Genomic DNA, 18600 nt, shown 5'->3' with positions numbered 1-18600 from the left:
GCTCAAGCCTGTAATCCCAGCACTTTGGGAGGCCGAGGCGGGTGGATCACGAGGTCGAGAGATCGAGACCATCCTGGTCAACATGGTGAAACCCCGTCTCTACTAAAAATACAAAAAATTAGCTGGGCATGGTGGCGCGTGCCTGTAATCCCAGCTACTCAGGAGGCTGAGGCAGGAGAATTGCCTGAACCCAGGAGGCGGAGGTTGCGGTGAGCGGAGATCGCGCCATTGCACTCCAGCCTGGGCAACAAGAGCGAAACTCCGTCTCAAAAAAAAAAAAAAAAAAAAAAAAAAAAAAAAAAAAAAGTATGGGTCTTAGCTGGGCATGGTGGCTCACACCTGTAATCCCAGCACTTTGGGAGGCTGAGGCGGGTGGATCACCTGAGGTCGGGAGTTTGAGACCAGCCTGATCAACATGGAGAAACCCCGTCTCTACTAAAAATACAAAATTAGCCGGGCGTGGTGGTGCATGCCTGTAATCCCAGCTACTCAGGAGGCTGAGGCAGGAGTATTGCCTGAACCCAGGAGGCAGAGGTTGTAGTGAGCCAAGATCACGCCACTGCACTCCAGCCTGAGCAACAAGAGGGAAATTCCATCTCAAAGAAAGAAAAGTGTGGGTCTTTTCTGATTATTAAAGTAACATATACTTGTTCTAGAAAACTTGGAAAATACAGAAATATATTAAAAAACTAAGAATCACCCATAATTCCACTACCAACCAGAGTTCATTGCTCTGAGGTTTTAGCCTTTACCCACTGAATCTCAGCCGCTCCAACTTCCAAAATCTTGTCATAAACCATCTTCCAAAGCATTCATGTCTTTTCCCACAGAAATGACATATAAACACGTAACATATAAAAAAAGTACTTAAACCAAATGTGGTTTCTTTACAAAGTGATTTCCTACAAAACCTCCATTTTCCAAAGTCCTATGAGCCAGAGACTCTAATACAGACTACTGAGCATTTATTAAAATAATAACAATGAGAGAACAAAGAAGACGAGAGAGGGTAAGGGGCTCATCTCCAGACTCCCCCCCGGCTCCTCATGCTACTTGGGGCAGGGTGCCCACTTTTCTTCCGTGCGGGAGGTTTTTCAGTCTTGGGGGCTGTAGCAAGGCGGCGAGGGACAGCCTGGGAGGGAATCTGAGAGTTGATGGAAGAGTGAGGAAGAAGTCAGCATCAGATCCTGTCAATTCCCCACCCCACTGAGGAAAGGCAAGTGGAGCGGGCCAGATGAGTCCACAGGGAGGAAAGGCCATGCTACAGAATGCAGGGATGGAGTGGAGGGAGCAGGCAATGAGAGCACAGCCAGCCAGGGAGTGTGCAGAGGTGAAGGAACTGGTCAGTGAGATCCCTTTTCTTCCCTGATCCCTGCTTGATTTTCCCTCACCTCTTTCCGGGGGATCTCACCCAAGCGGGAGTCTGTGTTCCTTCTGGGGCCATTATCCCCTCGGCCATCAGTCCTGCCACACAAATCAAAGGTATGAGGATAGGGAGCTCTGTCCCTCTGATTACCCAATACAGGATTCTGTCTCTTAAGAATAACAACAAACTTGATAGACCCGACATCAAATGAGCGGAGACATTAGCAGAAACAAACAATGAGTTATACCAGCTAGTCAAAATTCTAGGATGCTGAGTTTTGAGCTGTCGGGTAAAGAGGAAAAAACGAAGTTAGAGAGACCTGGAGAAAAGATTTTTTTGTTTAGAAGAAAACAGCAGTAGAAAGAAGAGACAAAAGAAAGGTGTGGGCAGTAAGAGAAGATCTGCGGATCCACATCCTGTCCTTCACTTTCCTCCCCAGAAAAGGACAACAATTCTGTTCAGTGTACAATACACCCATTCTACTCTGCATAATCCAGCTTCCACCCTCCGATTCCTTTCTCCTTCTTCCCAGGCTTGTACCCGCTGTGTTCCAGCCTCTTCAGGTAGAGCAGCAGATCCTCAGCAGGCAGAGCCTCCCAGCCCCGAGCCTGGTAGAGTCGTAACAGTTGAGACACCTCCATCAGCTGCCTTGGGAATGTGAGCCCATCTCCACCTGAGAGATACCAATAATCACCGGCCTCATCCTAAGGCCCCACTCCCCAGCCCTCAGCCCATTTCCCCAGAAATTCAGAAGGGCCTTAAGTGCCTGTACTGGATCCACATGCAAGACTGTCCCTCTTTCTTCCCCTAGTAAACCAGGACCTGCTCACCTCTCTCTGGGGAACCACTGCTGGGGCCACTGCCTTGTGAATGGGAGGAGGGAAGCTCATGGACCCGGAAAAGACTAGATGCCATGGCTAAGGGAACTTTGGTTTTGTGGACAGGGGGTGGAAGACGTGGCACTTGAGGGGCATCCCCCCAAGATGGGACAGTCAGAGGACCTAGCAAAAGAAAAGAGAGCCAAGAATCAGAAAATGGGCAAAGAGTCAAGGAAGTCCCACCACCCAATATTTATAAGGCTTTATCACTTTACCAGCTCCTAAAAATGCATTCTAGATAACCAACTCCCATCTTTCCCAGGCCTCAGCCCCAACTGTCTTCAGAGTTGGAACTCACCAGACTTAGACAGCAACAGGTCGACAGAAGGGTTCTCATTGTTCTGGGGCACTGTCTCCAGTAACTGTGGGTGAATAAGATAGTCAAGTTCCCCAGGAACTGATAGAGAAAAAGGCCTAGGGATCAGAGAGAAAAAGCTAGAACAATGAGTTAGTCACAAACAGGGAATGAGGCCAGAGTCTTGGATTTCTAGAGCAGAAAAAGGAAAGAAGGGAAGAAGAAAATGAGCTAGTCTAGGTAGAATCTCTCTTACCTGGTGCAAGAAATTCTTGAGGCCTTCCAGTTGGGCAGGCGGTAGCCCTTGCTTTATGAGGTTTTCCCCGTCAGGTCCAGGATCTTCCTCAGGGAATGGCCGCTCTGCCTGATGATCCGGATGGAAGGCCCCGAGTGCAGAGAAGGCCCCAGCTGCAAAGGGAAACAGGTATGGGTGAGTGGAAATGTGTTCAAGGGGGAAGGGGCTCCTCCACAAATCAACTCACCTAATACTCAGAAGAAAGGGGCCTATTAAATGTAGGAGGAACATCACAGCTAGGAGAAGACGAATATGGAGGTTTAAAGGAAGATGGAGAGGGAAGGGTTGGAGGTGACTGGGAGATGGCGCAGCTGAATTCTAAGACAGAAGTATAGGCAGAAGAAGAAAGCTGTGATACTCAAACTCTAAATGCCCTCACTAACTCCCTGAAGAACGGAAATGAGACATACATGTTCTGATCTCTTCCCCAGAATATGCTCCCATTCTTTTATTATTATCACATAATTTTAAAGATTTTAATTGTGATACAACTCAACACTTTTTTTTTTTTTTTTTGAGACAGTCTTGCTGTGTGGCCCAGGCTGGAGTACGATGGCACCTTCTTACTTCAGTCTAGTCCCAAACTCCTCGGCTCAAGCAATCCTTCTGTCTCAGCCTCCCTGAGTAGCTGGGATTACAGGCACGCGCCACCATGCCCAGCTAATTTTTTGTATTTTTAGTAGAGACGGGGTTTCACCATGTTGACCAGGATGGTCTCGATCTCTTGACCTCGTGATCCACCCGCCTCGGCCTCCCAAAGTGCTGGGATTACAGGCTTGAGCCACCGTGCCCGGCCTAGAGATCTCAACCTTTTTATCTGGACAAACGTGAGCAGATTTCTGCTTCTTGCAACTTGTGATCACTGAAGACATCTGGGAAACTAAATGCTCAAGTACCAGAAAGAAAGCAAGATATGGAAGAGCGAACTAATTCATGCACAGAAGGGGAACCCCAGTGACTTCTGTCCCCAGCTACCTGTGGATGAAGTGACGTCTGGTTTGGGTTCCAGGGGTTGGAAAGAATGCTGGCTCTGAAAAGAGGGGCCCAACAGGAGGCTGAGATCTGAGGATGAACTACAAAGAACAGGAGGCTCTCCAGGTAGCGCGTCCCTTGCTTCCCGACTCTGCTGCAATACAGGCTTCAGGGCCACGGCCACCGGAGGCATAGTCCAGACCCTCCTCTCCTCCTTCTCTGGCTCCTGAGGCCCGGGGCTGGAAGGTCCAGCAGGAGGAACCTGACCAGGAGAGAGGCAGAAAGAAGGATCAAAGCATAGTAGGTTTAAAGAGATAAGACGTGGTACAAACATTTTAATGAGATTGTAAATTTCTGGGTGCAGTGGCTCACACCTGTAATCCCAACACTTTGGGAGGCTGAGGTAGGAGAATCGTTTGAAGCTAGGCGTTTGAGACCAGCCCTGGCAACCCAGAGAGACTCCATCTCTACAAAAATTTTAAAAATTAGCTGGAGGCAGTATCATGTGCCTGTAGTCCCAGCTACTCAGGAAGCTGAGGAGGGAGGATTGCTTGAGCCCAGCCTGGGCAACAGAGTGAGACCTTGTCTCAAATAAATACATAAATAATAAACGTTTAAATAAATAAAATTAAAATTAAAATGTCCTAGGTTTTTCTTCTTTTTCTTTTTTTGAGATGAGGTCTCACTGTGTTGCCTAGGCTGGTCTTGAACTCCTAAGCTCAAGTGATCTTTCTGCTTTAGCCTCCCATATAGCTGAGATTACAGGCGTACCACCACATCTGGCTAGAATTTCATAATGAAAAGTGAGAATTATCAACATATGAAGGGCTAGGAAGTGAGACTCCCCACTCTACTCTGGGGCAGGACTTGGAAACAATTTTTGGCCCTTTCTCTCATAATTAATTCAGCCATCCCTCCATAAGACTAGTACCACATATTATTTATCACCTCTTGGGACTGGGAGACAAGAGTTATGCCAGTGACCTATGGCCATGGAAAAAAGGATTTATTTTGCTGAGGCACTTATTATTTGGAAAAGTCCACTGATTTTTTTGCCCCCAGTGTAGGCCTTGGGAGCTGAACTTAGTACTTCCCTTGGGAGGGAGCTAGATTTCCAAAGAAGGAATCTAGAACACAATTCTCGCTGGCATGGTAGCTCATGCCTGGAATCCCAGCACTTTGGGAGTCAGAGGTGGGAGGATCACTTAAGCACAGGAGTTCGAGGCTGCCGTGAGCCACGATCGCACCAGTACACTCCAGCCTGAGCAAGAGTGAGACCCTATCTCAAAAATAAAAATAAAAATAGAACACAACTGAGAAGCTTAGCTCAAGGGGCAATGCCTACTGGCGGGTTGGGCGGCGGGAGAGTGGTGCTGAGCAGTTGAGTGGCCTCATCCCAGTGGGCCTGCAGCATGGCCTGCAGTCGCTCCACCAGCTCCGCCCGCTGCTCCTCCAGCTGTTGGTTCCCACTCTGAAGTTCACGCACTCGTGCTTGCTCGCGGGCCAGTCTGAAGAAAAGAAAGGAGAGGTGAGTCAGGGCCTTTAAGGAAGAAGAGACTTAGAGGTTCTCAAGAGCCAGAAGGGAACATCAGACATTCTGAAAGGACCTGGGGCCCATGTAGAGGAGACAGATCGAGCAAGGGAGCAGCTCCTTACTGTTCCCAGTTTGGGCTCTACCCATGGGAAAGGGGCTGGGGCCTGCCAGGGGCACTCCGGAGACCAGCACCTGAGCTCGTAGTCCTCAGCCACCTGCTGCTGCCGTTCCTCTCGTTCTGCCATTTCCACCTTGAACTGAGCCAGCTGACTGGCCAGCTCCTGCTGGTGCTGTCCACTGAGGTCCTGCAGCTGCTTCCTAAAGGGCACAAGTTGGAAAAGAGGCCTGAGACCGGAGACAGAAGTGACCAACTGAGAAAAAGACATCATGTGTGCATGTGACAGTGACCCAGATAGCCAGTCAGCCGCCTGGCCGTGGCACAGGAAGAGACGAGGACAAAGCTGGGGTCTTAGGATGGGTTCCTCAGAAGCAGAGACTTAAATAAAGAAACTTATTTCAGAAGCACTTCCAGGAAATCCTGGCAGCAGAATGGGGGTGAGGAGAAGTGAGACCGGGCTCGGAGGAGGCTCAGCCCCACAGAGTAGCTCCGGAGACAGCACAGGTCATACATCAGCAATGGTCCAGCAAGGGAGGGGACCATCTATCATCCTACACCCGTCAGTTCTTGGTTAAGGGCTACGCCCTATGGGATGAAAATTCCCAGGCACTTCTGGCTCTCCACGAACACATGAAGGCAGCCCTCCCAAGAGAGACTCAGGTCTTGGCTGATGGGAGTTAGTGCACCCTGGGAGCCACAGTGCTGGACAATGGCAGAGAGAGCATGGGCCTGGACAATGCTTCAGGACTACTTCCTGCTGTGGCTGGGAGAAGTGACACCCAGTGAGTCCCATGTACCTGTGCTGTTCCCTGAGGGAGGCTGCTTGCCGTAGGCTGCTCTCCTGAGCCTGCGCCAGCCGCTCCGTCACCCGCTGCTCCAGCTGCACAGCCAGCTCCGACTCCATCTGGATCCGCTGGCTTTCATACCGGGCCTGGGAGTGAAGAAGGTGGGATAACGGTCAGCTCAAATCTGTTTGGATTTAGAAGAGGATGGAGGATATAATGTAGACAAAACCCAGTACCGACTTTCCCCCTCATAGGAGATGAAGAACAAGAATTTTGCCTTCATTCTTGTGTGAATGAAGGAGTGAAAGAGGTTCCCTTTCCTTATTAGACCACGAGATATTCACACCTTAAAATACCTCAAAGTGAGGAGAAAGGGGAGGGGAGAAAAAATACAAATGAAAACAGAAGAAAAAAATACATCAAAGTGAAAATGACTTTAGGTGAAAGATATAAATTTCTTAGCTAAAATAAATGTTCACTAGAGCAATCAAATTCATTCTATGTGTCTGAGATAGCATATCCTGAGTACAGAACCTGACAGCCAGTAGGCATTCAATAAATGTCAGTGCCTCTTCCTCCTTAAGCAGTCAGCCTGTAAGTGTCTCTATTTTCTCACCCACAGTCCTTCAACTCACTGAAATCTGATTTCCACGTAGAGTACTACACTGCAAAGAACTCAATTTCTAACTCCAAATAGTGGTTATCTTCCCAGCCCCTGCTTTTAGACAGGGTCTTGCTCTGTTGCTTAGGCTAAAGTGCAGTGGCGTGATCATGGCTCACTGCAGTCTTGACCTCCCAGACTCCAGGAATCCTCCCTCCTCAGCCTTCAGAGTAGCTGGGGCTACAAACTTGTGCCACTACGCCCAGCTCATTTTTTCATTTTTTGTAGAGGTTGGGTCTCATTATGTTGCCCAGGCTGGTCTCAAACTCTTGGACTCAAGCAGTCCTCTCACCTTAGCCTCCCAAACTGCTGGGATTACAGGCATGAGCCACCACACCTGGCCCTTTCTTTTTTTTTTTTTTTTTTTGAGACTGGGTCTCGCTCCCGTCATCCAGGCTGGAGTGCAGGGGTGTGATCACGGCTGACTGCAGCCTCCATTTCAGTTGATCCTTCCACCTCAGCCTCCCAAGTAGCCGAGACTACAGGCACACACCACTATACCCAATTAATTTTCTGTATTTTCAGCAGAGTTTAGGTTTTGTCATGTTACGCCCAGGATGGTCTTGAACTCCTGGGCTCAAGCCATCTGGTCACCTTGGCCTCTCAAAGTGCTGGGATTACTGGCATGAGTCACCACACCTGGATGCTTTCTTAGTCTTTATTGAATGTGATCTCATTGTTACAGCTGACACCCTAGGTCAATTTTTTGTTTTTGTTTTTGTTTTGAGATGGAGTCTCATTCTGTTGCCCAGGCTGGAGTGCAAGGGCACAATCTCAGCTCACTGCAACCTCCGCCTTACGAGTTCAAGTGACTCTCCTGCCTCAGCCTCCTGAGTAGCCGGGACTACAGGTGCATGCCACTATACCCGGTTAATTTTTTATATTTTTAGGAGAGAGGGGGTTTCACCATGTTGGCCAGGCTGGTCTCAAACTCCTGGGCTCAAGTAATCCATCCACCTTGGCCTCCCACAGTGCTGGGATTACAGGTGTTAGCCACCACACCAGACCAAAGGAGTGTGTTTCTCAAATGCTGGCCTCACTGACCAAGTAATTGGGTACTTCCTTAAGTTAACCATTTATAAGGAACATGGCCTCTCAGGCTGGCTTGCATCTGGAAAATTCATCAGTTTGTCCTTAACACACATTTTACACATAAAAACAGAGGCCCACAAAGGTCAAAATACCAGCTAGAAGTAGAACTGAGTGCCCTAAGTCCTAATGTAGTACTCTTTCCTCTTCAATGCTGTGTCTCCACCCTGGGCTGGAACACAGCTCTCTCCAATTCTTTCCTCTACTCTAGAGATCAGAAACTACAGCCCAATTCAGCCCTCCATTGCCTGTTTATATAAGTCATACTGGAATACAGCTGTGCCCATTTGTTTATGTACAGTTTTAGCTACTTTTGTGGTATAATAGCAGAGTTGGGTAGTCGCAACTGAGACCATACAACCCACAAAGCTAAAAATATTTACTGTCTGGCCCTTTACAGAAAAAGTTCACCAACCCCTGCTCTATTCCATGGCAAGAGTCGTCTGACTAGTTTGAATTTAAAATTCAATGTCATAACTAGGTGGAAAGTGTTTTTCTTTTTTTTCTTTTTCTTTTTTTTTTTTTTTTTTTGAGACGGAGTTTCACTCGTTACCCAGGCTGGAGTGCAATGGCACAATCTCGGCTCACCGCAACCTCCGCCTCCTGGGTTCAAGCAATTCTCCTGCCTCAGCCTCCTAAGTAGCTGGGATTACAGGCACGTGCCACCATGCCCAGCTAATTTTTTGTATTTTTAGTAGAGACGGGGTTTCACCATGGTGATCAGGATGGTCTCGATCTCTCAACCTCGTGATCCACGCGCCTCGGCCTCCCAAAGTGCTGGGATTACAGGCTTGAGCCACCACGCCCGGCGGAAAGTGTTTTTCAAAGTGTAATTATATCGACAATTTTCGAGTCCAATTCTGTGCCAGGCCATGTGTTGTTATGGAAGTTTAATAAGTAAATTAAACAATCATTGCCCTCCTTGGTCTCTGACCTAGTCAGAGAAATTAAAACAAGTTACTGAAGTAATGAGAATTACAAAGCATACTGTTACCATTGGAATCCAGTCTCCGACAAATGCTTCCACCTGCTCTGTCAACCCACTAAGTGTGGTGTCATCTCTTAAAATAACATTATGTATCTTTAATAAATTGAAATCCATTTAATCCTAAAAGTAACACTAGATGAGTCTGACATATTGTGGGAAATGGTCACTCAGTGAGAAATGGCTCTGAGTTTAGGACAGAAAACCACCCATACTACATAGAAACTGTTAATGGAAGTAAACCCCAAATACCTGAAATGGGAGTGTCTGCCACAATTCCTGCGAGGTCCCTTGGCCTCGGATCTACTGCTCTCAGAAAAACCCTCCAGAACCCTCTGCCTTCTGACCTGCACCAAGCTCATTTCCAGCTGCAGGGCATCTCTCTCTCTCCGAGCTGTGTCCAGCTCCCCTTCCAACCGCCGCACCTCAGACTGCACCAATGCCAACTGGTGCTGGGCCTCCCGGGCTGCCTGGGCTTCCCTCTGACCCTTCTCCTATGAAAGACAAATCAAACATAAGTACATACCTCATTTCCGGTCTCCTGGTTACCTGCACTCCCCAAGTCATCCTCCTAAGCCCTAAAGCCCAAGCTTCCCCTCTTCTCCCATTTGTCTTATTTCCCCAACACTGTTTAATTTCACTCTTTGGCCTTTCATGTATTCAATACCCCCAGCCCTTCCTGCTGGCCCCACACTCTCAACCCTGTCTTCCACATATGGCTCTCTCCACTCTTGCCTTTGTATATCCCCTATTCTAACATTCCCTCCCACTCAATTCTTTTGCCCTTCATCTAGTCTCTAGTTCCTCAACTCTTCCAACTGCCACTTTTACCTTCTCCCTTTCCAGCTGAGCCTGGCTCTCCAGCTGCAGCGCCTGGTAGTGTTCCTTAAGCTGGAGCTCTTGCTGGGCCCAGGTCTGCCGTTCTTCTTCTAGGGCAGCCTGAAGAGCCTCCAATGCTCGATGCTCACTCAGTTGCCCAGCCCGAGCTGCATCCCGCTCCTCCTGCAGGGCACAGCACCGCTGCTGCTCTGCCTCTAAGCTCAGGGTCAGAGCTTGCCTTTCCTCTTCCTGTAGACTCAGAAGAAAACCAGGATCCTTAGTAGGCCCTTGAGAGACCAGCAATCTGCCCTCTGACCCTCATACAATGTGCCTGCTGAGAATTATGCCCATTAAAAACACAATAATTAGACCAGGCCTAATGGCTCATGCCTGTAATCCCAGCACTTGGGAGGCCGAGGCAGGTGGATCACCTGAGGTCAGGAGTTCAGAGACTAGCCTGGTCCAACATAGCGAAATCCTGTCTCTACTAAAAATATAAAAATTAGTTGGGCATAGTGGTGGGTGCCTATAATCCCAGCTACTTGGGAGGCTGAGGCAGAGAATCGCTTGAACCTGGGAGGCAGAGGTTGCAGTGAGCCAAGATCGCACCATCGCACTCCAGCCTAGGCGACAGAGCAAGACTCCATCTCAAAAATATACAAAAAACAAAAACACACGCAGTCAGGTGCAGTGGCTTATGCCTATAATCCCAGCACTTTGGGAGGCTGAGGCATGCAAATCATCTGAGGTCAGCTTCCAGTGGAATTAACCCAGTCCAATCTTCTCACCAATGTCTCTCTTTCCCGTTGCTGCAGTCTGGCACTTTCCTGCTCACGATTCAGGGCTTCCATGGCCTCAGAAAGGCTTTGTTCCAGGCGGGTTACAGTCTTTCAGGAAGAGAGGAATACAGGGCAGAGGAACCATGGGAAATCTCTGTGATTTATATTTTATAAAGCATTGACAATGTAAACTTGAAACTTCAGAGTTAACTAAATGACTAAGGGGCCAAGCAGAAGATGACATGGTGTGGGAAAAATTAAGAAGACACTGATGATGCAAGTTGGACCGCAGAAACAGTTAAAAGAGAAGAAACAGGGATGAGAAATGTCAGGACAGCTATAACAAGATTGAGGTCAATCTGTTGGGAACCCTAATTCTAGAGCTATTTCTGCCCCTTTGCATCTAGAGATCTGTGACTCAGGTTCTAATGCCATATGCTCCAGGGCACTCACCTCCTGCTGCTTGCTTCTGGTGAGCTCTGCCGCCTGGCGTTCCTCTTGAAGTCCCCTGAGAACCTCTGTCCGCTCAGCCTCATGCCGGTTCCAGCCCTCCACCACACGGGCCAGGGTCTCAGGTAGGGCAAGTCAGATGGAATTTCAAAATAACTTTTTTGCTCTCTTTCTACCCACAGGGGCAGGGTCAACATCCGTCTTCCCCCAACAGTCAGCAAACCAACCTCTTGCCCAGCTCTCAGCATGCATCAAGAAACATTGGTTGGCCACCCCCTTATTTATTATTCCTTAATGCTCTTCATGGAGAGACCCACCCATATTTTGCTACCCTGGCACCTTGTCCAGTTGTTCAATCATGATATCTTTCTTGCGGTCGGCAGCCACAGCCACGGCTAATTGTTGCTGTAGCTCTAACACTCGGGTCTGCAGGCTCTGAATATGGCGCTCACAATGCTGGGGAAAAGGGTGAGACGTCTGGGTGATGCCCATCTTTTGTATGACCACAGCACCACACTTTCCAGCTCCTCTACGGGGGAATGGGCTGGAGCCAAGAAGGCTGGGTCCCAAGAACAGAATAGGTTTGATTCCTCTCTTTGGAGAAGGAGAATCAGGAAAATTCTGAAGCAAGAACCCTGAAGCTCCAGATCTCCAACATGTTTCTCTACCTTTTCAGGAGGTAAGTGCTTAGATTCCAGGCTTCTCCTTTTCCTGGATCTCCTGAGTAAAAATCCCATAAACCTTTTGGCAGAGGTGCAGCAGCCCACACAGCAAAATGTGCAAAGTTACTCCTACTTTCAGAAGCTCACTGGACACAATGAGTAAACATAGCAAGGATAAAGGGGAAAGCCTTTCATTCACGCCCAAGGAATTTAAAATAGAGAAAGAAAACCTGGAGCAGTGGCTCAAGACTGTAATCCCAGCACTTTGGGAGGTGCTGGGAGATCATGTGGTCAGGAGTTTAAGACCAGCCTGGCTAACATGGTAAAACCCTGTCTCTAGTAAAAACACAAAAATTAGTCAGGCAGGGTGGTGCGCGCCTGTAATTCCAGCTACTGGGGAGACTGAGGCAGGAGAATCGCTTGAACCTGGGAGGTAGAGGTTGCAGCTGAGATCATGCCACTGCACTCCAGCCTGGGAGACAGAGCAAGACTCTGCCTCAAAAAAAAAAAAAAAAAAAAAGTATCATATGACACTGGTTAGAATATATATATATATATTAAAAAAAAGAGATACTTCCACAAATGGCAACCAATGATTTTGACTTTTCCTATGCTTTGTCTATTTCTCTGTCCCCTTCAGACGTTAAGGCAGAGGCTCACAGAGCTAAAGCTCAGTATATCATCAGTAGCTATAAATCCCGTGCACAAGCTAGCAGAGTTTGTGTCCATGCAACAAACACAGAGTGTTTCTGTGTTAGGTATATTCTAGACCTCAGGCAGCCAGGCAGCCAGTACTAAGACAAAACAACATTCTGACCCTCATGGATTTTAGATTTTAAAGGGAAGGAAAAAAATGAGATCTATCAGAGTGATAAGCTATATGAAGGAAATAAAAGGGTGATCTGACCGATGGCTTAGAGGGGAGGTGATGCCATATAAGATGGATGGTCAAAAAAGGCCTCTCCCCAGAAAAACATTTGAGCAAAGTCCCAGCTCTCAGCTCTTAACCCTCAGCCCTTTCAACACTCGGTTTCCCTCCTTCTAATCTTTGCTGCTTTCAAAAGGAAGCCTTTGCATCTTACCTTGCGGCGGGTATGCTCTGAATCAAATGCATCTCTCAGCCCCTGATAATCTGGGGGATTGAGTGGAGGCCCTGGCCGAAGACTGGTGTAGCGGGGAAACAGCTCCTCCAGGGCGTGGGCTGAGCTAGATGGAGACAAGTCTTGCAGGGGCCGGGTGCTAAGCAAATCAGGTAGAGAACGTTAGGGTTGGGAAAGCTTTTGGAATCCATTTGTCCAACTGTGATATTTTACAAATAAGAAAACTGAGACCCAGAGAGGGCCAAGAGACTTGCCCAAAGTCATAAAGCTATGTAACCATAGCTCCATCAATAACACATACGTTTATGATACACTTCAAGTTTTCAGCAGAAACAAGCTAACTCTCCTAAGGGGAAGAATGACTGGAGGTTAAGAGAAAACTGGGTACGAGGCAGCAAATGTCCATGTTCCTGAAGGAGCAAATAGGGTAGGAGACAGGAGAAAACGGATGAAAACTGAAAGCTAAGTGATAAGCCTCTTGGGTTCTTGAGAGGCACAACAGCAATAACGGGAGAAATAAGGAGCAAAACATTTGGATTTCCAAGTAAGCAAGCGAGCTAAGGGAGAACCCCAAGGAGAACTCACTTGAGCAAGGTGGCGGTGCTATCACTGTCAAAGGAGTCCTCTTCCCGTCTCTCTGAGCCAGTGCCAGGAATGAGGGGATCCCCTGCAGGCAGCCAGAGGGACCCAAAAGCCAGGGTCAGGTATTGACCAAAACAGGGGCCACTTGAAGGCCTTCCTTTCCAGTTCCCTCACTACTTCACTCCCCTCCCAAAGAACAGGAGCCTTTTCTCCTGAAATCTCTTGATCAGAGGTTTTCCTGGGATTATAGGTTCCTCTGTCCACTTTCTCTCACCCCTTAAATCTAGGTTCTCCTTCATAGTTCTGAGGAAGGGGTTTACTCACGATAGGCTGTATCACGTGAGGTTTGGAGCATGGTCTGGAGCTGACCCCGAACACTTTCCATCTCAAAGATATGCTTAGAACCATCCTAGAAAAAAGACATGTGGAAATCAGATGCCATCTGTGTTGTCTGTCTCCTATTTGCTGCCGGGGTAGAATTTTCACTCCAGGACTTTGGAAAACAAGAAACCAAACAGATCCAATAAGAGATGTCCTAACTGTGGGTCAGAAACTCAAACACTACAGAAGCCACAAAGACAGTGTAAATAAATAAATCAGGGAGGTGTAAGACAAGAGCTGTGGTGATTCTTGCCAATTCAAGAACAAATCTAAGGACTGTGTGGCTTGTGGCAATCATTTTCAGACTCTGGAAGACCTAACCAGTCTGCAAATTGACTATGACATATTTTCTTTTTTTTTGGAGATGGAGTCTCACTCTGTTGCCCTGGCTGGAGTGCAGTGGTACATCGCGGCTCACTGCAAACTCCGCCTCCCGGATTCAGGCAGTTCTCTGCTTCAGCCTCTCAAGTAGCTGGGATTACAGGCGCATGCTACCATGCCCAGCTAATTTTTTGTATTTTTTTTTTAGTAGATACAGGGTTTCACAATCTTGGCCAGGCTGGTCTTGAACTCCTGACCTCGTGATCCACCCACCTTGGCCTCCCAAAGTGCTGCGATTAAAGCGTAAGCCACCGTGCCCAGCCGACTATGACAGCTTTTCTATACAATACTAATAACTATTTTCTCTGTAACATGTTGTAACAGACTAAACTATGTCTTGATGTACATGCCAAAGTTTGAACCATACTATCAAAATAGTGTTGAGCTGGAAGGATCTAAGCTGGTATCCTAAATCCCGACTCCCCTCTTGGGATTAAGAAACCTTACCCATTCCCAGTGCACAGAGAATAGCTTACCAACCTACCCCATAGGTTTGCTCTGTCTACTTGGAGCAGAGATGTCTCTCACAAAAGACACTAGGAAGTTTCATAATTTTCAAATTATGGTGTCCCAGGTCACTCCCTCCCTCATAAGCATGACTGCCTATATAGTTAAAAGGAATATGAAGAGGCTAAGGGCAGTGGCTCATGCTTGTAATCCCAGCACTTTGGGAGGCCAAGTCAGGCAGATCACAAGGTCTGGAGTTCGAGACTAGCCTGACCAATATGGTGAAACACCATCTCTACTAAAAATACAAAAATTAGCGGGGCATGGGGGCTCGCACCTTTAGTCCCATCTGCTCAGGAGGTTGAGGCAGGAGTATCACTCGAACTCGGGAGACAGAGATTGCAGTGAGCCTATATCACACCACTGCACTCCAGCCTGGGCGACAGAGTGAGACTCTGTCTCAAAAAAAAAAAAAAAAAAAAAAAAAAAAGCAACATTAAGAGTTCAAATCTCATTAAAGATTTAAAACAAAAAACAATAACAAAACCCAGCCCCAATCCTAAGCCTCTCTGGTGTCTAGTGCTCCAGTGATCCCCAAGACACACTTCCCTCACCTTTTTCTTTAAGTTGTTTTCCAATCCGACCGACAAGCTTCGACTCAATTCTTGGGCTAAGCCGTCTAACGCCTCACGAGGTGGGGAGGTGGAGGGTAAATACAGCTGGGCTCGGGCTGTGGCCTCCGCCTGCCGGCTGAGGCGCAAAGAAGCATAGAGCTGAGAGGTCACCTCGGAAGACACTTGGTTGAGCCCAGGGGGTTCTGATGAATCACTCAGGAGATCCTCCGCCCCGAGGGGTGAACTGGTGCTGGCAGCTGATGTTGCCATGAACACAGGGAAGAGACGACCGGAGACAGCAGAGAGCTGGGAGGTTCTGCTTTAGCAAAGTCCAGGAGGAAAAGTTCACGGAGAAAGATTTGGGAGAAGGGAGGAAGACTCCACGCCAAGGATCCTTGGTGAATTAAGGGTATCGAGGCTTTCTGGTTGGAGGAAAGGTTTCCACCAGCTCCAGGGGCCATGGGACTTCGCCAAAGCATCCCTTTCCCCAGCTCCTGGTTATAGTGTTAAGAGGGTGTAGCGCAGAGCGGGTGCGGACCACGGCGCCGCTGAAGCTCCTCCTCCCAACTACGAGTGCTGGAAGCTGCAGATCAAGTCCGGCACAGGCTATCCCCGGTCAACGGAGCTCTTAAGTTCTCACACCCAAAACGTCCCAAAGGAAACGGACCCAAATCCCCTAGGGGCCCAATTTCCGTCCCGCTGCCCTACTTGTCCCTCAACTGGCTCCAATCTCGAGAGAGGCAGGAACCGCACGCTCCCCCACCCCTTCACCCGTTCTACCCAGGGTCAGCTCCCTTGCACTTTCCTTCCGACCCCTCCTAGCAAGAAAGCCATAGCAAGCTTCGCTCCCTAGACTCTCTCCCTCCCGATCACCCCAAAAGAAATCTTGTGAACCCTGAGTCACGCCCTTAGTCGTCCCTAAAAAGCACGCTGCCCTCAAGCCTAGCCTGAGATCCTCTGCCCCGACGACCACCTGGTCCCGACTGCTCTCCACACTTTCAGTTCTCAGCCCCCAATTTGCCAAAGTGGGGAGCGAGCGATTGGCCTCCTCCCCTAAGATTCCCCCGTCTCGCGCCTCCCTCTAAGCTCAAAACCGTTGGCAGCCTCCCGCCCACCGTCTACGGCCCCGCCTCTCTCGCCTCGATGACGTCACCCGCCCGCGAGACCACGCTTGCAGACGCTCACAACACCTCGGTACCCCGAGAGCCTGGCCGCGCCTGCGCGGCTCCGGTGGCCACCGATTGGTCGAAGGAGAGAGGCGGAGTCTGACGAGAGGCACTGGGGAGGAGTTAACGCCCCGCAGGGACCGGGAGAGACCACCCCCCATGGGGCGGAGCGCCGCGGAAACCGGAAGTAACTCCTGACGGGCACTCGGAGCAGTTCCGGTGAGTCCGAGGGTGGGGTACCCACCTTGTTGGAGGGCTGTGGGGCCGGGAACCTGAGCCCACGGAGTGGGGGCAGGCCCGGAGCGAGGGTCACGCTCCCTGCCCTGCAGATGACTGTCCACAACCTGTACCTGTTTGACCGGAATGGAGTGTGTCTGCACTACAGCGAATGGCACCGCAAGAAGCAAGCAGGGATTCCCAAGGAGGAGGTGAAGAGAGGGCCCCAGTGCAGCCCGGTGACTTCTCAGCTCCAAACACCTGTAGTCCCAACCCAACCCCTCTTCTCCAAACCCCAGCTCGTTCCCACCCCGACCCCGTCTCCTGCAACAACCGAGAGCTAACTCTGCCCTTCTTCCAGGAGTACAAGCTGATGTACGGGATGCTCTTCTCTATCCGCTCCTTTGTCAGCAAGATGTCCCCGCTAGACATGTATGCCGAGTCAGAAAAGATGTTGGGAGGAGGGCTAGCCTTGGGAATTTGGGGATGGGGGAAACTTTCTGAAGTGGAAGGGGCATTGGCTTCCAGAGGGGGAAAGGGTACCTAGAGAGGCTGAGTCCGGAGCAAGATGCTGGAGCTGGCAGGAGTGGCGATGGGGAGGGTCTGAAAGTAGAGAGGTTAGGGGGTGCTAAATTGAGGGGTGAGAATGGGTGATGTCTTTACTCAACCAGGCTTCTACAAAAGATATGTTTAGATGAAGAGGGAGTCGACCTTTGAGGGGATCAGAAATATCTCTTTGGGAGAGATTTTGCTCCCATTCCTTAACACGCTCCTCATCTCTGCAGGAAGGATGGCTTCTTGGCCTTTCAAACTAGCCGTTACAAACTCCATTACTACGAGACGCCCACTGGGATCAAAGTTGTCATGAATACTGACTTGGGCGTGGGACCCATCCGAGATGTGCTGCATCACATCTACAGTGCGGTCAGTGCCAGCCCCGGGGACCCTTCCCCCAACCCCGAGCTCATCAGAATCCCAAGGATTCTCCCTTATCTTCCCTACCCTAATCCTACTATATGTTTGTTGAATTCGGAGTTTTCTCAGGGGACTTTAGGTTCTTTTTTTTTTTTTTTTTTTTTTTTTTTTTTTTTTTTGAGACGGAGTTTCACTCTTGTTACCCAGGCTGGAGTGCAATGGCGCGATCTCGGCTCACCGCAACCTCCGCCTCCTGGGCTCAGGCAATTCTCCTGCCTCAGCCTCCTGAGTAGCTGGGATTACAGGCAGGCGCCACTATGCCCAGCTAATTTTTTGTATTTTTAGTAGAGACGGGGTTTCACCATGTTGACCAGGATGGTCTCGATCTCTCAACCTCGTGATCCACCCGCCTCAGCCTCCCAAAGTGCTGGGATTACAGGCTTGAGCCACCGCGCCCGGCTGACTTTAGGTTCTTAACTCCCACCACCAGCTTCTTCTCAGAGAGGGCTTGCCTTCCGGCCCTTGTTCCTTGTGCATTCACACACCTCTGAGGTTTGGGGTTGGAAACGAGAAGTATCCAAAGCCCAGCGCTGACATCTTCCCTTTCTGTAGCTGTATGTGGAGCTGGTGGTGAAGAATCCCCTGTGCCCTCTGGGCCAAACTGTGCAAAGTGAGCTCTTTCGCTCCCGACTGGACTCCTATGTTCGCTCTCTGCCCTTCTTCTCCGCCCGGGCTGGCTGAAGCAACCTACCTCATGTCTCGGCAGAATTAATATCTTCCTGGGGCCCTTCCGAACCGGTGCCACCTAAGGGCTCCCACTGTAAGCCCCCATCCTCCCGACTGTAAGCCCCCATCCCCTTGACCCAGAACAACAGCCTAAAGGCCTGCCCCGATGCTCTCCTCCTACTAGAATGAAGCCCCCAGAGTCCCTCCACCTTCAAACCAGGCCCTCTCCAGTTTTATCCCCTGCCTGACGCTGTGAGAAGCACAGAATAAACTTTTTGTCACTCTCTGCGGCCTGAGCATGTTGGTTTGAGGGCCCTCTCAGTCTTGCCCCACGCATGAAGGTGGAAAGTAGGACAGACACACCCCCTTGAAGGCTACGAAGTG

General features: G+C 49.3%; 2 protein-coding genes across 5 annotated transcripts; one reads left to right on the top strand and one right to left on the bottom strand.

Annotated features, from left to right (window-relative positions):
* Positions 1 to 948: 948 nt before the first annotated feature.
* On the bottom strand, positions 949 to 16402 carry CNTROB (centrobin, centriole duplication and spindle assembly protein). 3 transcript variants are annotated; one of them, XM_003929198.4, is made up of 19 exons: positions 15194 to 16402; positions 13695 to 13779; positions 13374 to 13455; positions 12771 to 12927; positions 11366 to 11482; positions 11030 to 11146; positions 10586 to 10684; positions 9810 to 10046; positions 9326 to 9472; positions 6256 to 6389; positions 5533 to 5658; positions 5152 to 5314; positions 3810 to 4068; positions 2796 to 2947; positions 2543 to 2606; positions 2197 to 2367; positions 1907 to 2039; positions 1392 to 1464; positions 949 to 1144 (listed from the first exon to the last, which is right to left on the bottom strand). In XM_003929198.4, exons 1-19 carry the CDS (start codon positions 15461 to 15463, stop codon positions 1019 to 1021), a joined length of 2712 nt encoding a protein of 903 aa, XP_003929247.3. In that variant the 5' UTR covers positions 15464 to 16402; the 3' UTR covers positions 949 to 1018. The 3 variants fall into 3 exon arrangements, with proteins under 3 accessions (XP_003929247.3, XP_074244258.1, XP_074244257.1); XM_074388157.1 differs by having other exon boundaries at positions 13691 to 13779; positions 15194 to 15282; XM_074388156.1 differs by lacking the exon at positions 15194 to 16402 and adding an exon at positions 14917 to 15041.
* Positions 16403 to 16496: 94 nt separating this feature from the next.
* On the top strand, positions 16497 to 18502 carry TRAPPC1 (trafficking protein particle complex subunit 1). Of its 2 annotated transcripts, XM_010339810.3 has the most exons (5): positions 16497 to 16578; positions 16689 to 16787; positions 16937 to 17007; positions 17361 to 17499; positions 18103 to 18502. In XM_010339810.3, exons 2-5 carry the CDS (start codon positions 16689 to 16691, stop codon positions 18229 to 18231), a joined length of 438 nt encoding a protein of 145 aa, XP_010338112.1. In that variant the 5' UTR covers positions 16497 to 16578; the 3' UTR covers positions 18232 to 18502. The 2 variants fall into 2 exon arrangements, with proteins under 2 accessions (XP_010338112.1, XP_010338113.1); XM_010339811.3 differs by having other exon boundaries at positions 16521 to 16787; positions 16937 to 16950.
* Positions 18503 to 18600: the final 98 nt, after the last annotated feature.

Source organism: Saimiri boliviensis, chromosome 17, assembly GCF_048565385.1.
Source record: "Saimiri boliviensis isolate mSaiBol1 chromosome 17, mSaiBol1.pri, whole genome shotgun sequence".
NCBI classification, from domain to species: Eukaryota; Metazoa; Chordata; class Mammalia; order Primates; family Cebidae; genus Saimiri; species Saimiri boliviensis.
Note: the sequence above shows the minus strand (reverse complement) of the source record. Positions and strands in the feature narration are given on the sequence as shown.

Bases quoted from the DNA above. Each gene is read 5' to 3' on its own strand.
- CNTROB (XM_003929198.4), bottom strand. From the start codon at position 15,463: ATGGCAACATCAGCTGCCAGCACCAGTTCACCCCTCGGGGCGGAGGAT. The intron at 11,483-12,770 runs GTAAGATGCAAA...CCTTTTCCCCAG, and splicing joins CAGAGCATACCCGCCGCAAG to CATTGTGAGCGCCATATTCA. The intron at 10,685-11,029 runs GTGAGTGCCCTG...TCTTCCTGAAAG, and splicing joins CCAGAAGCAAGCAGCAGGAG to ACTGTAACCCGCCTGGAACA.
- TRAPPC1 (XM_010339810.3), top strand. From the start codon at position 16,689: ATGACTGTCCACAACCTGTACCTGTTTGACCGGAATGGAGTGTGTCTG. The intron at 17,008-17,360 runs GTATGCCGAGTC...TCATCTCTGCAG, and splicing joins AAGATGTCCCCGCTAGACAT to GAAGGATGGCTTCTTGGCCT. The intron at 17,500-18,102 runs GTCAGTGCCAGC...CCCTTTCTGTAG, and splicing joins TGCATCACATCTACAGTGCG to CTGTATGTGGAGCTGGTGGT.